At 36.2% G+C, this 18,508-nt stretch overlaps 1 protein-coding gene across 1 annotated transcript in view; it reads right to left on the minus strand.

The window, feature by feature from the left end:
• Window positions 1–422: 422 nt before the first annotated feature.
• The window catches only part of SLC9C1 (solute carrier family 9 member C1), a 95,104-nt gene continuing 77,018 nt past the window's right edge, over window positions 423–18,508 (minus strand). Inside the window, exons 20-27 of the mRNA XM_030836838.2 lie at window positions 17,757–17,882; window positions 16,523–16,621; window positions 15,821–15,994; window positions 12,879–13,010; window positions 12,560–12,745; window positions 10,968–11,091; window positions 2,730–2,794; window positions 423–503 (exon numbers count right to left, since the gene is read on the minus strand). Of these exons, the coding sequence (XP_030692698.2) occupies window positions 423–503; window positions 2,730–2,794; window positions 10,968–11,091; window positions 12,560–12,745; window positions 12,879–13,010; window positions 15,821–15,994; window positions 16,523–16,621; window positions 17,757–17,882 (987 nt within the window). The remainder of the gene's footprint in view (window positions 504–2,729; window positions 2,795–10,967; window positions 11,092–12,559; window positions 12,746–12,878; window positions 13,011–15,820; window positions 15,995–16,522; window positions 16,622–17,756; window positions 17,883–18,508) is intronic.

The raw sequence follows: 18,508 nt of genomic DNA on the forward strand, positions 1-18,508 counted from the left end.
CTCGTATTGTTATTTTAATTGCCTTCTGTGTGGTATGTTTTGTCTCCTTAACTAGAACATAAACTTTTGAACATGAAGTCATAGCTTATTGCCTGTTTACATCTTCCACAGTGCATGGCTGCCTGAAAAATGACCTGCCAAATAGGGAGCAACCAGTGTTGCATGTGAGACTAAATAGCAGAATATAGAGAGGGAACCACGAGACTACAAAGTTTTCAGAAATCCAGATAAAGGAATCTTATTTTAAAATTAATTTTCCAAATTAGAATTTAGAGCTAGTGCCATTAGAAGCATCTCTGGCTAGTGGAAGGTAGTATAATCATACTATCACACAAAGGCAAATAAACTGGCTTCCTTCTACATCTCTGGGGACAGGTGTGCTCCTGATCATGTTGGAGAAACTGAGGCAGCTTACCAGACTTTCATTTAGGCTTGTTATAGGCATCCTCATAGAAGTTCTTATCCTCCGTGGTCTTAACAATTGATTCTGTAGGCTGTTGATTCTAAAAATGGAGATAGGAGTCAAAGTCTGAGACTGTTAATAAGGGTCAGATTTATAAAGCAGAGCTGGTGTCAGATCTGGTCTGTAGATCAGGGGACCTAGAACTGGGACTTCTGCCAGTGACAGCACTGTGTGGGGACCAAAACATTTTGTAAGGAGCCACTTTATGTTGTGTCAGCCTTTTTCATTATGTAAAGGTAAAGCTACAGTTCTGGGGTGGTAGTAGTAGGGCAAAGGTTTGAGGGGAGTAGGAAGGGAGCTGGCTCAGAAACATAGCCAAGATCTGACATCAGGGAGAAAAAAGAATTTACTACATAACACACTTTGTTGATCTCTGTATGTCTCAGTAGCTGATGTTTCTACCATTTAATGGACTGTCTCTCACTTTAACACTACTTCCTCTATGTTAGCAACCATCATGCAATCCTTTTTTTTAATTAAGGAAAAGCAGCATTTTGGGGCAAAGTGTACCGGGAGAGCACTAGCTTCCCTGGCTCTTCCCTCCATCCCCTCAAATATGCTATTAAGATGAATCCTACAGGCTTGTCAGCCTGCCAGGGCTAAGGAGAAAGATGGCTTAATCGGTAAGCTAGATGAAGCCATCTAATATTTTATCTTAAGTGTCTTACTCCTCTTTTTTTGTTTTTTAATTGTAATTTCCCTTTGCTATTTCCTAGTCTTCAGCAGCAACTGTGTTTGCGAGAATTAGAGGAGGTGACTGTGTCCATATTTTTTTTTTTAGAAAATTAATATGGGGAGAGCAAAAGAGGTTTGGAGACGTAGTTTACAATGTTAAGAAGGGGTTAAAAAGAATAATAGACATTCTGTGTATGTATTGCTTGTTATATGTCAAATACTATGCAGTGTACTTCCCATTTCTTTAATCCCCATGTGGTCGCACTATATGAAATAGGCATTGTTATTATCCCTGTTTTATAGACAGGGAAAAAGTGATGCTCAGGCAGGTTGAGAAACTTGTCCAAGGTCACATGGCTAATATATGATGGAACCAGGAGACAAACCAGAGAATTTCATGCTAGAGCCCATACTCTTAGCCCCAAAGCTATTGGGTCAGGAGTTCTAGGTAACAAGCAACAACCAGGGAAGGTTTGAGGAAAAGCTTCCCCAGGAAGACTCCAAAATACTTAGGGAGAAAGTGAACTTCCTGCTTTTATGCAGAATGAGAACATTTGTGTTAAAGAAGAGTATTGGCCTCTTGAAAATCTGAGAACTTGGACACATTTGAGTTTAAGATGGACATGAGAAAAACACCTTCAACGTCCCCCAAGGAACCTATAATTAACTTTCATTCAACATACACTCATGAGGAGAGTTTCGGGGGAAAGGGAGCATGTATTTTGAGTTTGATGCCTACTGCTAATACAGCAAACAGACTTAACTGATGTAAAACATTTTTAACAATCAAATATACAATTTTCTGATGTATTTGTAGTAGATATTTCTCAGATTCTGGGCATGATAATCAACATCTCCTGGAAAAATACAACCAGCTTGGAAAAGACAAGAATTAAAAATAAATTCTCCCCGAAACTAATATGTCAAATATGCCTCAATTGGGCTTTCCTGGTGGCGCAGTGGTTAAGAATCTGCCTGCCAATGCAGGAGACATGGGTTCGAGCCCTGGTCTGGGAAGATCCCACATGCCGCGGAACAAATAAGCTCGTGTGCCACAACTACTGAGCCTGCACTGTAGAGCCCATGTGCCATAACTACTGAGCCTGTGTGCCACAACTACTGAACCTGTGTGCCTAAAGCCTGTGCTCCCAACAAGAGAAGCCACCACAATGAGAAGCCTGCACACCACAACGAAGAGTAGCCCCCGCTTGCTGCAACCAGACAAAAGCCCACGTGCAGCAATGAAGACCCAACACAGCCAAAAATAAAATAAATAAATTTAAAAAATATGCCTCAATTTTAAAAAATAAAATTTATTAAATAAATAAATAAACTCTCTACCCCACCTGGAACTCCCTAAAATCCAGTCTACAGGTAGACTGGTGTAGATCTAGTGAGGTAGAGTCGTCCCTAGGTATTGGCAGGGGATTGGTCCCAGGACCACATTCCCTCTTCCCACAAGTACCAAAATCCATGGATGCTTAAGTCTCTTATATAAAGTGGCATAGTACAGTATGCGCCCAGTATCCATGGGTTCCGTGTTCTAGGATATGGAGGGCTGACTGTACTTTCACTCTATTTCTCAGTTTACCTGAGTACTTGTCTCTTCTTGAGGGTGTTCTTCATTTGTTCTGCTTGCAGCTGCTTCAAAAAAGACTGTGTTAGTTCAAGCACTGAAACAAAGGACTGTATCAAATAGTACGACTCTCAAAGTCAACCATGTTCAAGTCACTTACACCCAGGACATGTGATCTGAAATTGGTGGTAATTTTGACTGGTAGCAAGTGGGGTCACTTTTCAAAAAAGGGATTAAAAGTCCTCTATTATAAAGATTGTGTAACAATTGTGCAGAAGGTTTGGAAAGTAGAGAGACAAAATCATCTATTGTCCCACCATCCCCAAAATACTTTTATATTAATATCTATTGAGCATGCCAGGCCCATTGGTAAGCAATGGGGATACATAAGAAAACAAACGAGTTATGATCCGTGCCCTCTTGGAGCAGATGGGTCAGCAAAAAAAAATACAAAATGGGAAAATAGGATTGTCTGCATAGCGGGCTATGGGAGCACACAGGAGAGTGAAGTGTTGTGAATTTGGAATGTATCAGTGATGCTGAGATTTGAAGAATAAGAAGTTAGCTCCGTGGAATGGGGAGATGTGGGGAGAGGCATGTTTAGAAGTTCCAGGCAGAAGGAAAAGAAGGAATGTGCAAAAGTTCAGGAATGAGAAAACATGAGGTCTCCCAGATTATGTGAACCATTAGCTGTTTGGTATGGCTACGTTTTAGAGAGTGGGGAGGGGAGATGGCTGAAAAAAGAGAAGATGGTGAAGGTTTCAATACCATGTCCCATTTCTGCTTAATCTAAAGATGAGAGGAGACTCATGTGATGACAGTATTGTGTGTCCACATGGATTCAAAGGTATATAATTGTAACATAATAAAGATAAAATTTGTTTAATGTTAGCAACACAATGTTGTATCATTGGTATTTTTACTTGACATGTATCATTGGTCTTTTCCAAGTTACTACATGGGAAATTAATTGGTTAATGGTTATTTAGCATTTAATCATGTTGACTAATGTGTTAATTTAATTAACCATTCATTTATCATTAGTCATTTTGATAACTTCTACTTTTTATTTTTATAAATAATGCTCAATTACCCTTATCACATTTTTTGATTTATTTCTTTACAATAAATGTCTAGAAATTATATTATTAATTAATTTTTTATTGAGGTATAATTGACATATATAAAAATTATATTATTTAGGCAAAGGATATAAAAACCTTTACGGCTTTTGGAATCTTGTGATAAATTTATTTCATCAATTAGTGCTGGTATCAAGGTAAGAATGTATATCAGATTCACAACATTTTTTTTGAGCATTAGACATTATAATTCTTTAAAAATCTCACTAATTAAACAGAGCAATATTTAATTTCTGTTTCTATAAATGTTAGTAGTGTTGAACTCTTTTACATTTTGTTTTCAATGTAACTTTTCTTCCATGAATTGTCCTTTGCTGACCTCTTGATTGGTAATATTTTTATTGACACAGAATTTTAAAATTAATTTCTATATTTCTAAATTTAGAACTATGTCTCTTTCAGTGAAATGATAAATATTAAATTATATTGCTATTTATTCAATAATTTAATCATTTACCAGTTAATTTTTAAATCTACCTCAAACTCATTTTCTAAATTTGAATCAATGACTTAATAGTATTTATTAAATAATCATTTATGTTCTGATTCAACTTTATTCATGCAAAATTTGTATGAATAGGCTTTATACTAAGGTTATTTATTGGGTCCCTGAACCAAGATGACAGAGTAGAAGGGCGTGCTCTCACTCCCTCTTGCGAGAACACCAGAATCACAACTAGCTGCTGGAAAATCATTGATAGGAAGACATTGGAACTCACCAAAAAAGATACCCCCACATCCAAAGACAAAGGAGAAGCCACAATGAGAGGGTAGGAGGGGCACAATCACAGTAAAATCAAATCCCATAACTGCTGGGTGGGTGACTCACAGACTGGAGAACACTTATACCACAGAAGTCCACCCACTGGAGTGAAGGTTTTGAGCCCCATGTCAAGCTTTCCAACCTTGGGGTCCGGCAACAGGAGGAGGAATTCCTACAGAATCACACTTTGAAGGCTAGTGGAATTTCATTGCAGGACTTCAACACGACTAGGGGAAACAGAAACTCCACACTTGGAGGGCACACACAAAGTAGTGTGCACATCGGGACCCAGGGGAAGGAGCAGTAACCTTAGAGGAGACTGAACCAGACCTACCTGCTAGTGTTGGAGGGTCTCCTGCAGAGGTGGGAGGTGGCTTCGTTTCACGTGGGGACAAGGACACTGGCAGCAGAAGCTCTGGGAAGTACTCCTTGGTGTGAGCCCTCCCAGAGTCCGCCATTAGCACCACCAAAGACCCCAGGTAGGCTTCAGTGTTGGGTTGCCTCAGGCCAAACAACCAACAGGGAGGGAACCCAGCCCCACCCATCAGCAGACAAGTGGATTAAAGTTTTACTGAGCTCTGCCCACCAGATCAACAGTCAGCTCTATCCACCACCAGTCCCTCCCATCAGGAAACTTGCACAAGCCTCTTAGATAGGCTCATGTACCACAGGGCAGACAGCAGAAGCAAAAAGAACTACAATCCTGCAGCCTGCGAAACAAAAACCACATTCACAGAAAGATACACAAGATGAAAAGGCAGAGAGCTATGTACCAGATGAAGGAACAAGAGAAAACCCCAGAAAAACAACTAAATGAAGTAGAGATAGGCAACCTTCCAGAAAAAGAATTCAGAATAATCATAGTGAAGATGATCCAGGACCTCTGAAAAAGAACGGAGGCAAACATCAAGAAGATGCAAGAAATGTTTAACAAAGAGTTAGAAGAATTAAAAAACAAACAAACAGAGAAGAACAATGAAATAAATGAAATGAAAACTACACTAAAAGGAATCAATAGCAGAATAACTGAGGCAGAAGAACGGATAAGTGACCTGGAAGACAGAATGGTGGAATTCACTGTCGTGGAACAGGATAAAGAAAAAAGAATGGAAAGAAATGAAGACAGCTTAAGAGACCTCTGATACAACATTAAATGCAACAACATTCGCATTATAGGGGTCCCAGAAGGAGAAGAGACAGAGAAAGGACCCAAAAAAATATTTGAAGAGATTATAGTCGAAAACTTCCCTAACATGGGAAAGGAAATAGCCACCCAAGTCTAGGAAGTGCAGTGAGTCCCATACAAGATAAACCCAAGGAGAAACACGCCAAGACACATAGTAATCAAATTGGAAAAAATCAAAGACAAAGAAAAGTTATTGAAAGCAACAAGAGAAAAATGACAAATAACATACAAGGTAACTCCAATAAGGTTAACAGCTGATAACTCAGCAGAAACTCTACAAGCCAGAAGGGAGTGGCATGATATACTTAAAGAGATGAAAGGGAAGAACCTACAACCAAGATCACTATACCCAGCAAGGATCTCTTTCAGATTTGATGGAGAAATCAAAAGCTTTACAGAAAAGCAAAAACTAAGTGAATTCAGCACCACAAAATCAGCTCTAAAACAAATGCTAAAGGAACTTCTCTAAGTGGGAAACACAAGAGGAGAAAAGGACCCACAAAACAAACCCCAAACAATTAACAAAATGGTCATAGGAACATACATGTTGATAATTACCCTAAACATGAATGGATTAAATGCTCCAACCAAAAGACACAGGCTTCCTGAATGGATACAAAACCAAGACCCATCTATATGCTCTCTACAAGAGACACACTTCAGACCTAGGGACACATACAGACTGAACGTGAGGGGATGGAAAAAGATATTCCATGCATATGGAAATCAAAAGAAAGCTGGAGTAGCAATACACGTATCAGATAAAATAGATTTTAAAATAAAGAATGTTACAAGAGACAATGAAGGACACTACATAATGATCAAGGGATCAATCCAAGAAGAAGATATAGCAATTATAAATATATATGCACCTAACATAGGAGCACCTCAGTACATAAGGCAACTGTTAACAGCTACAAAAGAGGAAATTGACAGTAACACAATAATAGTGGGGGACTTTAACACCTCACTTACACCAATGGACAGGTCACCCAAACAGAAAATTAATAAGGAAACACAAGCTTTACATCACACAATAGACCAGATAGATTTAATCGATATTTATAGAACATTCCATCGAAAAACAGCAGATTACACTTTCTTCTCAAGTGCTCATGGAATCTTCTCCAGGATAGATCATATCTTGGGTAACAAATCAAGCCTTGTAAATTTAAGAAAATTGAAATTGTATCGAGTGTCTTTTATGACCACAACACTATAAGACTAGATATCAATTACAGCGAAAGAAATGTAAAAAACAGAAACACATGATTAAATGAGGCTAAACAATATGTTACTAAATAACCAAGAGATCACTGAAGACATCAAAGAGGAAACCAAAAAATACCTAGAGACAAATGACAAAGAAAACACAATGATCCAAAACCTATGGGATGCAGCAAAAGCAGTTCTAAGAGGGAAGTTTATAGCTATACAAGCCTACCTGAAGAAACAAGAAAAATCTCAAATAAACAATCTAACCTTACACCTAAGGAACGAGAGAAAGAAGAACAAACAAAACCCAATGTTAGCAGAAGGAGAGAAATCATAAAGATCAGAGCAGAAATCAATGAAATAGAAACAAAGAAAACAACAGCAAAGATCAATAAAACTAAAAGCTGGTTCTTTGAGAAGATAAACAAAATTTGTAAACCATTAGCCCGACTCATCAAGAAAAAGAGGGAGAGGACTCAAATCAATAAAATTAGAAAGGAGAAGTTACAACAGACATTGCAGAAATACAAAGCATCCTAAGAGACTACTGCAAGCAACTCTATGCCAATAAAATGGACAACCTGGAAGAAATAGACAAATTTTTAGAAAGGTATAACCTTCCAAGACTGAACTAGGAAGAAATAGAAAATATGAACACAGCAATCACAAGTAATGAAATTGAAACTGTTATTAAAAATCTTCCAACAGGCCTTCCCTGGTGGCGCAGGGTTGAGAGTCCGCCTGCCGATGCAGGGGACACGGGTTCGTGCTCTGGTCCAGGAGGATCCCACATGCCGCGGAGCGGCTGGGCCCGTGAGCCATGGCCGCTGGGCCTGCGTGTCCGGAGCCTGTGCTCCGCAACAGGAGAGGCCACAACAGTGAGAGGCCCGCGTACCGCAAAAAAAAAAAAAAAAAAAAAAAAAAATCTTCCAACAAACAAAATTCCAGGACCAGATGGCTTCACAGGTGAATTCTATCAAACATTTAGACAAGCGCTAACACCCATCCTTCTCAACTCTTCCAAAAAATTGCAGCAGAAGAAACACTCCCAAACTCATTCTATGAGGCCACCATCACCCTGATACCAAAACCAGACAAAGATACTACAAAAAAAGAAAATTACAGACAAATATCACTGATGAATATAGATGTAACAATACTCAACAAAATACTAGCAAACAGAATACAACAACACATTAAAGGGATCATACACCATGATCAAGTGGGATTTATCCCAGGGATGCAAGGATTCTTCAATATATGCAAATCTATCAATGTGATACACCATATTAACAAATTGAAGAATAAAAACCATTTGATCATCTCAATAGATGCAGAAAAAGCTTTTGACAAAATTCAACACCAATTTATGATAAAAACTCTCCAGAAAGTGGGCATACAGGGAACCTACCTCAACATAATAAAGGCCATATACGACAAACCCACAGCAAACATCATTCTCAATGGCGAAATTCTGAAAGCATTTCCTCTAAGATCAGGAATAAGGCAAGGATGTCCACTCTCACCATTATTATTCAACATAGTTTTGGAAGTCTTAGCCACGGAAATCAGAGAAGAAAAAGAAATAAAATAATACAAGTTGGAAAAGAAGAAGTAAAACTGTCACTGTTTGCAGATGATATGACACTATACGTAGAGAATCCTAAAGATTCCACCAGAAACCTACTAGAGCTAATCAATGAATTTGGTAAAGTTGCAGGATACAAAATTAATGCACAGAAATCTCTTCCATTCCTATACACTAATGATGAAAATTTGAAAGAGAAACTAAGGAAACACTCTCATTTACCACTGCAACAAAAAGAATAAAATACTTAGGAGTAAACCTGCATAGGGAGACAAAAGACCTGTATGCAGAAAGGTATAAGACACTGATGAAAGAAATTAAAGATGATACCAACAGATGGAGAGATATACCGTGTTCTTGGATTGGAACAATCAATATTGGGAAGATGACTATACTACCCAAAGCAATTTACAGATTCAATGCAATCCCTATCAAATTACCAATGGCATTTTTTATAGAACTAGAACAAAAAATCTTAAAATTTGTATGGAGACACAAAAGACCCCGATTAGCCAAAGCCGTCTTGAGGAACAAAAATGTAGCTGGAGGAATCAGACTCCCTGACTTCAGACTATACTAGAAAGCTGCAGTAATCAAGACAATATGGTACTGGCATGAAAACAGAAATATAGATCTATGGAACAAGATAGAAAGCTCAGAGATAAACCCACACACCTATGGTTAACTAATCTATGACAAAGGAGGCAAGGATATACAATGGAGAAAAGACAGTCTCTTCAGTAAGTGGTGATGGGAAAACTAGACAGCTACATGTAAAAGAATGAAATGAGAACACTCCCTAACACCATATACAAAATAAACTCAAAATGGATTAGAGACCTAAATGTAGGACCAGACACTATAAAACTCTTAGAGGAAAACATAGGAAGAACACTCTTTGACATAAATCACAGCAAGATCTTTTTTGATCCACCTCCTAGAGTAATGGAAATAAAAACAAAAATAAACAAATGGGACCTAATGAAACTTAAAAGCTTTTGCACAGCAAAGGAAACTACAAACAAGACCAAAAGACAACCCTCACGATGGAAGAAAATATTTGCAAATGAATCAATGGACAAAGGATCAATCTCCAAAATATATAAACAGCTCATGCAGCTCAATATTAAAAAAACAAACAACCCAATCCAAAAATGGGCAGAAGACCTAAATAGACATTTCTCCAAAGAAGACATACAGATGGCCAAGAAGCACATGAAAAGCTGCTCAACATCACTAATCATTAGAGAAATGCAAATCAAAACTACAATGAGGTGTCACCTCACACCAGTTAGAATGGGCATCATCAGAAAATCTGCAAACAACAAATGCTGGAGAGAGTGTGGAGAAAAGGGAACTCTCTTGTAATGTTGGTGGGAATGTAAATTGATACAGCCACTATGCAGAACAGTATGGAGTTTCCTTAAAAAGCTAAAAATAGAATTACCATATGATCCATCAACCTCACTACTGGGCATATACCCAGAGAAAACCATGATTCAAAAAGACATCTGCAGCCCAATGTTCATTTCAGCACTATTTACAATAGCCAGGTCATGGAAGCAACCTAAATGCCCATCGACAGCTGAATTGATAAAGAACATGTGGTACATATATACAACGGAATATTACTCAGCCATAAAAAGGAATGAAATTGGGTCATTTGTGGAGACATGGATGGATCTAGAGACTGTCATACAGACTGAAGTAAGTCAGAAAGAGAAAAACAAATATCGTATATTAACGCATATATGTGGAACCTAGAAAAATGGTACAGATGAACCAGTTTGCAGGGCAGAAATAGACACACAGATGTAGAGAATAAATGTATGGACACCAAGGGGGGAAAGCTGTGTGGGGTTGGGGGGGGGTGTGATGAATTGGGCGATTGGGATGGACATGTATACACTGATGTGTATAAAACGGATGACTAATAAGAACCTGTTGTATAAAAAATTAAAAAAAATTTTTAAAAATAATAAAGTTATTCATTTAGTCACATGATTTATATCTCTGTTGTTCAGACAGTGCAACAATATTTTCACTATTACTGCTATATAAAATATTTTAACTTTTGGGATGAATTAGGAATTCCCTCATTAATTACTTTTATACACAAATAATGTGTATAATATATAATACTATTATGTGTGTTTGTTTTTATAGATTAAATATTAAAATTTCTAATAACTTAGATGTTCTCAGTTTTAATTCACACATTGGATATCAAATATGACAGTTAAAAGGATTCCTCAGGGTTCTACACTCTAGGTAGAATGCATACAAGTTTCCAAATACATATAGGAGTATTTTACAAAAGGAAAGTAAGTTCCCAATTGCTCAAAGAAATCTAACATACCTGATGCTACAGGATGAGCACGTTTACGTGAAGTTATATACTTTCTAGTGTTCCACCTGAATTTTTTTGAATCAATCGCAGTTCGAACAATTGTTACCTTTGTGAAATCTTCAGTGCCTTGTATCTGAAAGTTGACAGATTACAAGCTATATCATACAGTTGAATGTTTCTGTTAGGCTACTATCTCAGACCCTCGCTAAATATCTGGGCCTGAAAATTGACAGTAGCAATAGATATTAGATATCTTTAAATACCTGGATATGTTAGTTTTGTGAGAGTCAATATTCTACATACTTTCACTGATTTTTAATTATTTTGCTCATTTTTATTACAAATGAGAAAAATAATCGAGTTAATCATCAATGACCCTTTAAAATATCACCCAGAAAGTTTTTCTATGTGGCAGGAAGGAAGTTTGAAAATCAATGGATTTCAAGAAATCTTCCAACCTTGTGACTGTCTTCAATATGCTTTGAATAACATTGGTGCCCAAATCCACAGTGAGCAGAGTTTTATGCCTAGGAGAGTAGACAGAGTTGGGCAGGTTTGGGCTGCCTTGAGAATCTCTTACTTGGTCATCTAAATTCCCAACCAGCACCCCCCAACTAAGCTCTATTGTTATGTATTCAAGAATAGAGTTGGGGAGCACCATAGTTAAGAATAATGTTTTACTTCCTCTCACTTGGCATCAAATTGATGCTAGTGGCATCCACGTAGAAAATTTTCTTGTGACTGTTTCTCAGCTTAGAATTCCTCTTATTCCCACCTCAGTTTTTTCCTTGTGTCCCAAATCTACCTTTTAAGCACTTCTACCATAGCTGTAAATGTTTATTAATCTATTTATATATGTTTCTTTTCGCTTGGTTGAGAGATCTCTTGAGGGCAAGCTTAAAGTCTCATTCATCTTGACCACTTTAGCATCTAGCACTGTTTCTGTCATAGTTGCTTTTAAAAAGTACCTGATTTAATTGACTCTAGGTCCCTCTTTCAAGTTACTTTCTTTAGCTGTATTTTATGTGTCCTCTGATTCCTCCTGACATGTGCCTCTCTTACTCTACACACACACAGACACACACATAATACAGTCTTACTTCTTTCTTTCTTCTCATGGCACAGCTTCTCATTTTAATTGGAAGGGTAACCCAACAGCTTAAATATGAGAAGTCCTTCATTTCTACATTCACTTTGAAAGTATCTGGGGAAATACCACTGGTACTCACTTCAGCATGGGACTGACAGAACATTTTTAGAGCACTGCTGTTACAGTCCAGAGAGAGTAGTCCTTCTGCAATATGTACATGAACTTAATAGGTCCTCTTTTGCTATTTACATTTGCACCAAAATCTAACTGTGGTTAAAATGTATAGCTTGGCCCAATTCATTGACAGTGAATAGGAATAGCTTGGTGTTTGGGCTACCCAGTGCAAAAGCAATCAATTAATTTGGTGTGTGGTGTGTGTGTGGGGGGGGGGGTATGGAGGTGGTGGGGGAAAGGGAGAGAATGGGAAGGTGGAAAAGTGACAATTTTTCTAACATTAACACATTGGACAAATGGCATATTGACCTGAAGATTTGAATCAATATTTCTTTACCTGATGGCATGTTATAGGAATTAAGAAAGGAGCCTTATAAGCTTTTCGTAACTGACAATCTTCCACAGCTCCATGAATGAGGATGACATAAATTACAGTTTCACCATAGATATCAGTTTTGGTGTTCTTTGGTATATTTTTTACATAAACGTTACAGAGTTTTAACTGCATCTTGTAATTCCAATCCTATAAGAAAAACACAATTTCATAGTCTATTGTTTATAAAGTTTAATATAAATTCCTAAATAGTTAATTTCTAACAAAACTTTAGGGCTATTTCACTCAGAGAGAAATACAATTTTATATAAACACCTCTTACCTCATAAGATAAATGTTCCCTGATTTTTTTGGCAGTAATAGAAAGTCCAAGTTTTAGCCACATTTTATATTCAATGTGAGGACAGAATTGTTCAAAAGCTTCATACAAGTGATGTTTGGGAATAAAGTATGCCTGGAAAGAAGAGGATATCAATTTTTTTTAAGTCTTTTGTTGAATTTGTTCCAATATTGCTTGTTTTATGTTTTGGTTTTTTGGCCACGAGGCATGTGGGATCTTAGTTTCCCAACCTGGGATGGAACCCACACTCCCTGCATTGGGAGACGAAGTCTTAACCACCTGACTGCCAGGGAAGTCCCAGAGGATATCAGTTTAACATTTCATCCTGTGCACCCATGATTTAATGAAATGAGGTTTTCCCATTTATATATGTAACATTAAAGCTAATAATTTCAATTATATAGATTCATGTTATTTCCTGGAAACCTAATAAAATGTATCTATTTAGTAAATATTTGTGCAATCTTGTCATACACTAAGCACTAAAAGACTACATGATCCAATGAGAGGTTCTTTATTATTCTTACAGATTCTGAAAAAAATAGAAAACCAAGTATCAAAGATCATTTAACCTTTTCTAAAGACATAAGTATTTCTAAAAACACATTATTTGAGGGGAGCGAGTGTTTTGGTCAATAATAAAATGCGGATACTAACAATGAACAGACTATTGGCTATTAGGAATAAGCTGCTATGAATACAGAAGACATTGTGTATGTTGGTTTTAATTTCTCTTAGTAAGTATCTATGAGTGGGGTTGCTGGGTAATAGGGTAAGTGTGTATTTAACCTTATGAGAAACTGCCAAACTGTTTTCAGATGAAGTTGTAACATTTTACCCTTTAACTAGCCATGTATGAGAATTTCAGTTGCTTCACATCCTTGCTAATACACTGTTCAGTTTTTTTATTTTTAGCCAATGTAGTAGGTGTGTAGTGATAACTTATCATGATTTTAATTTGCATTTCTCTGAGAGCTAATGATATTGATTATTTTCTTCATGCGTTTATGGGCAATTTGTATATTCTTTTGTGAAGTATCTGTTCAAATCCTTTGCCCAATTTTTAAAATTAAAGCATAGTTGATCTACAATATTATACTAGTTTCAGGTGTACAACATAGTGATCCAATATTATTATAGATTATACTCCATTTAAAGTTATTACAAAGTATTGACTCTATTCCCTGTACTGTGCAATATATTTTTGTAGCTTATTTATTTTATACATAGTAGTTTGTACCTCTTAATCCTCTACCCTTATTTTGTCCCAACCCCTTCCCTCTCCCTATTGGTAACCACTAATTTGTTTCCTGTATCTGTGAGTCCATTTCTGTTTTGTCATATTAATTTGTTTGTTTTCTTTTTTTAGATTCCACATATAAGTGATAACTTATAGTATTTGTCTTTCTCTGACTTATTTCACTAAACGTTAATACCCTCCAGGTCCAACCATGTTGTTGCAAATGGCAGAATTTCATTCTTTTTTTATGGCTTAGTAATATTACCATATATATGTATATAATATATATATATATTACCACTTAGGTTGCTTCCATGTTTTGGCTGTTATAAATAATACTGCTGTGAACACTGGGGTACATGTATCTTTTCGAATTAATGTTTTCATTTTCTTCATATACCTATCCAAGAGCAGAATTCCTGGATTATATGGTAGCTCTATTTTTAGTTTTTAGGAACCTCCATACTGTTTTCCATAGTGGCACAAATTTACATTCCCACAAACAGTGTACTAGGCATCCCTTTATCCACATCCTCACCAACATTTGTTATTTGCAGACTTTTTTTTTTTCACTTTTTGACCACACCTTGCAGTATGTGGAATCTTAGTTCCCCAACCAGGGATCAAACCTGGGGCCCCTATGGTGGAAGCACAGAGTCTTAAACACTGGACTGGCAGGGAAGTCTCATTGTTATTTGTAGACTTTTTGATGATAGACATTCTGACAGAGGTTTTATTACTTCATTAGGGATGGCAAAATGGAGATATTCTAATTCTGTCATTCTATATTTGTTAGCTGGAATTCTTCTACACAGAAGAATTTTTCATCATTTTTTTTTTCTTTTTAGCTTCCTTGAAAGAGTTCATAGAGGAAAGGCAAGATAAATGTTTAATTTTTTCTTTTTTAAAAGAAGCAATCCAGAATTCCCTGGTGGTCCAGTGGTTAGGACTCCGGGCTTCCACTGCCAGGGGTCCGGGTTTGACCCTTGGTTGGGGAACTAATATCCCGCAAGCTGTGTAGCATGGCCAAATATATATATATATATATATATATATATATATATATATAGTAAAAAAAATAATAAATAAAACACGGTCCTTTAAAAAAAAAGAAGCAATCCATTTTCAGAGACATAAATTGATATCCTAGCAACCTTTATGGAATAAAAAAATAGGTGTCATTATCGACTTATGGGTTTTTATATATTTTGGAGGTTCAATTATTTACAGTCATTATTTTTTCTGAGTTCACATTAGGCCAGTGGAAGTCTCTGCTGCTTTGAGGATTTTGTCCTCAATTGTGTGTCAGGAAACTTCCGTCCACTTTGCTCAACTTTTCTAGTAATAAACCCCAGCTCTTTGACTTGTTCCCTTCCTTACCCTCCAAATTATGGTATTGATAGTTAACATATCCCATCTAATTTTCCCATGAGAGATCTCATATAACCAGTTTTTCTGGTTAAATCCTTGTTTCAATATGGTAGGTTAACTTTTACAAACCATTTTGTTAGGACATTATAGTGTGTTCATAAAATTTTATAACAAGTTTTATTTCTTTATCATCCTTATTTTTTAAAAAATTGTCGCTAGACTGTAAACATATACAAGTACAAAAATAACCTTAAATTTTGTACTAGATATTTAACAAAGTACAACAGTAAGACATTAGGTGATGTTTTCTGACCTCCACTACAGTTTTGCAGGTGGCAGAATATTTCATAGGTTCATTAGTCAAGCAGTTTAGCTCTCCTATTATTGCCCCACTGATCACAAAGTCTGTGTAAGTTATTTGGTAATCTTTCTCCTCTGACTCCCAGATTATTTGGTCAATTCCCAAACCTGGCTTTGATCTTTGAAGCTGTTCAGGAACAAAGAAAGAAAAAAAATACATAGGCCAGTTAATTTACCAAAACTATTTAATTTATGGCTTTTTCCCCCTTTGGTTTTAACAGTTTTAATATTTATATATTGTTTGAGAACACGTATTACTCATAACTTTTAAAGTGAATTTATTAAATTAGCAATGACTTGGAAAAAAAGCATTCTTAAATACTCTGATCTTTCTGATCCCACCTACTCACTCAACCTATACCTGTCTTAGAATGGCTAAAAGCCCAACTCAAATATAAGATAAATAACAATGTATATTATAATTTTCCATCTTAATGCTGATCCTTTGAGGTTTCTTGTTATCAATAGCAACGTATGACTTAAAGGTGATGGCTGGTATTATCATTGTGTCTGAGGAAGAAAATTGTTGTTTGGATAACAGCTGCTGTCCAAAAAAAGGAATAATGGAGTTCTTAACATTGAAAGGTATTTATTCTGTATTATGTAACTTTTTAACTAGTGCTCACAAGGGCATTTATAAATGTCTCTGCCTTACCTTTACCATGCCTGAAATAATTACATAAATTCCTTGGGGCTCATCACCTTCTTCAAATATATCATTTCCACAATCAAATGTTACAACTCTGGATCTTTCCTAAAAAATATCACCAAATACATAAGCCATAAATAATATTTTAGTGGTGATTGGAGTTTACATTTTTTAAAAAGTTGTACATTTTTAAAGTAAATGTTACTTTAAAATATCTGAAATTTTGTGTTAGTAATAAATTTGTAAGAGAAAATAGGAATTATGGCTAACAGAAGAAGGTGGATATTCACAGGTGTATGTAATTTCAGATGGGGTGTTCATACGTAGATTAAAAAACAATCTAATCTAGGAATAAGAATGTAGTAGAAGGATGAAAATATTTCATTTGGATGAAAGATAGGACAGATAGAAACTAATGGCACATATGTGTCTTATACATACTCGTGCTCTAAACAGCTGATGAAGTAATAAAAAAATTCATTCATTCAAAATATTTTAAGCAGGTGAAAAAATATAATTTGTCTTTTGTTACTTATTTGATATAGAAAAAGATGTTAATAGAACAGGTTAAATCTCTTTATTTGTTCATCCCACAAACACTTACTGAACACCCGCTATGTGAGATGCTACATGGTAGGAGTTGAGTGTTCAAAAGCTGGATGAGGTAAAAATTATAGTAGGGGAGAGAGATGTAAAGATAATAATTGTAATACAATGTAATGATGCTATAATAAAGATATACAGTAACAGTGGTGATTCCTTTGGTCTTCCAAACTCTGGATGGACCATAGGATGTTCTTCTACTGGTGGGGTATTTGACTCTAAAGCCTGCTTTTCAGAGTACCTGTGGTGGGGGTGTTTCCAGAGAAGCAATAAGCAGAGGAGGTTTTGGGGGAAAAAATGAAAGCAAAGAGCATTTCAAGATAAGTAAATAGCACTCACAGAGGAATGGACTTAAAGAACAGTATAAAGTTCTTGGGGTACCATGAGTGGTTCAGTATAAATAGAGTATGGGGTATATGACACATGGGTAACAGAAAGTAAAGATGGAGAGGTAGGCAGGAGGCAGATTGTGGGAGAACTTTGCATGTCATTCAAAGAGATTTTGATTTTATCCTACAGGTAATCAATGACATTTAGGTAATTTAAAACTGAAGAGTATCATGGTTAAATCTTTACCTTTTAAAATATCATTTGCTGATACGTTAGAGATAGTATTACTAGCAAATACAAATATTACCTGAATAAAGCTTATATAGTCTTGGTCTTTATCTAGCCATGGAATATGATAGAGTGCTTTGTCAACAGTAAGAGGTTTGTACATAGGTTGAAGATCAAGTATCTCTCTTTTTCTGGCCATTATTAACTAAAACCACAAAAGTTAAGAAAGGAGATGAACAAAATTGGTGTTCACAGAATGTTTAAAACAATTATGGTTTTATACTATTTCCTTTTCTTGCTTTTCTGAGATTTTTGTTCTTCCATGGAAACCTTCAACCTCTCCCGTTATAGCATTTTTCTATGTTATCATTATTCTGAAGTCACAGATTACTTTTAAAAGTAAATCTTATATGTCCATGCCACTCTCTCACTTCGTCCCAGCTACCAAATGTAAAATAGATAGCTAGGGGAAGCAGCCGCATAGCACAGGGAGATCAGCTCGGTGCTTTGAGACCACCTAGAGAGGTGGGATAAGGAGGATGGGAGGGAGATGCAAGAGGGAGGAGATATGGGGATATATGTATATGTATAGCTGATTCACTTTGTTATAAAGCAGAAACTAAGAAAAATAAATAAATCTTTTACCGAAGTATAGCACATATGCAAAAAGTGCACAAATCATAATGTCCATCAAAGAACATTTACCACATGAAAATATCTGCGTAACCAGCACCCAGATTAAAAAATAAAACATTTATTGAACCCTAGAATCCTCCCTTATGTTCTCTTCTAGTCATTACTTCTACCCCAAATTAATCACTCTTTTTCTAT

The sequence above is a fragment of the Globicephala melas genome, chromosome 4 (assembly GCF_963455315.2).
Source record: "Globicephala melas chromosome 4, mGloMel1.2, whole genome shotgun sequence".
NCBI lineage: Eukaryota > Metazoa > Chordata > Mammalia > Artiodactyla > Delphinidae > Globicephala > Globicephala melas.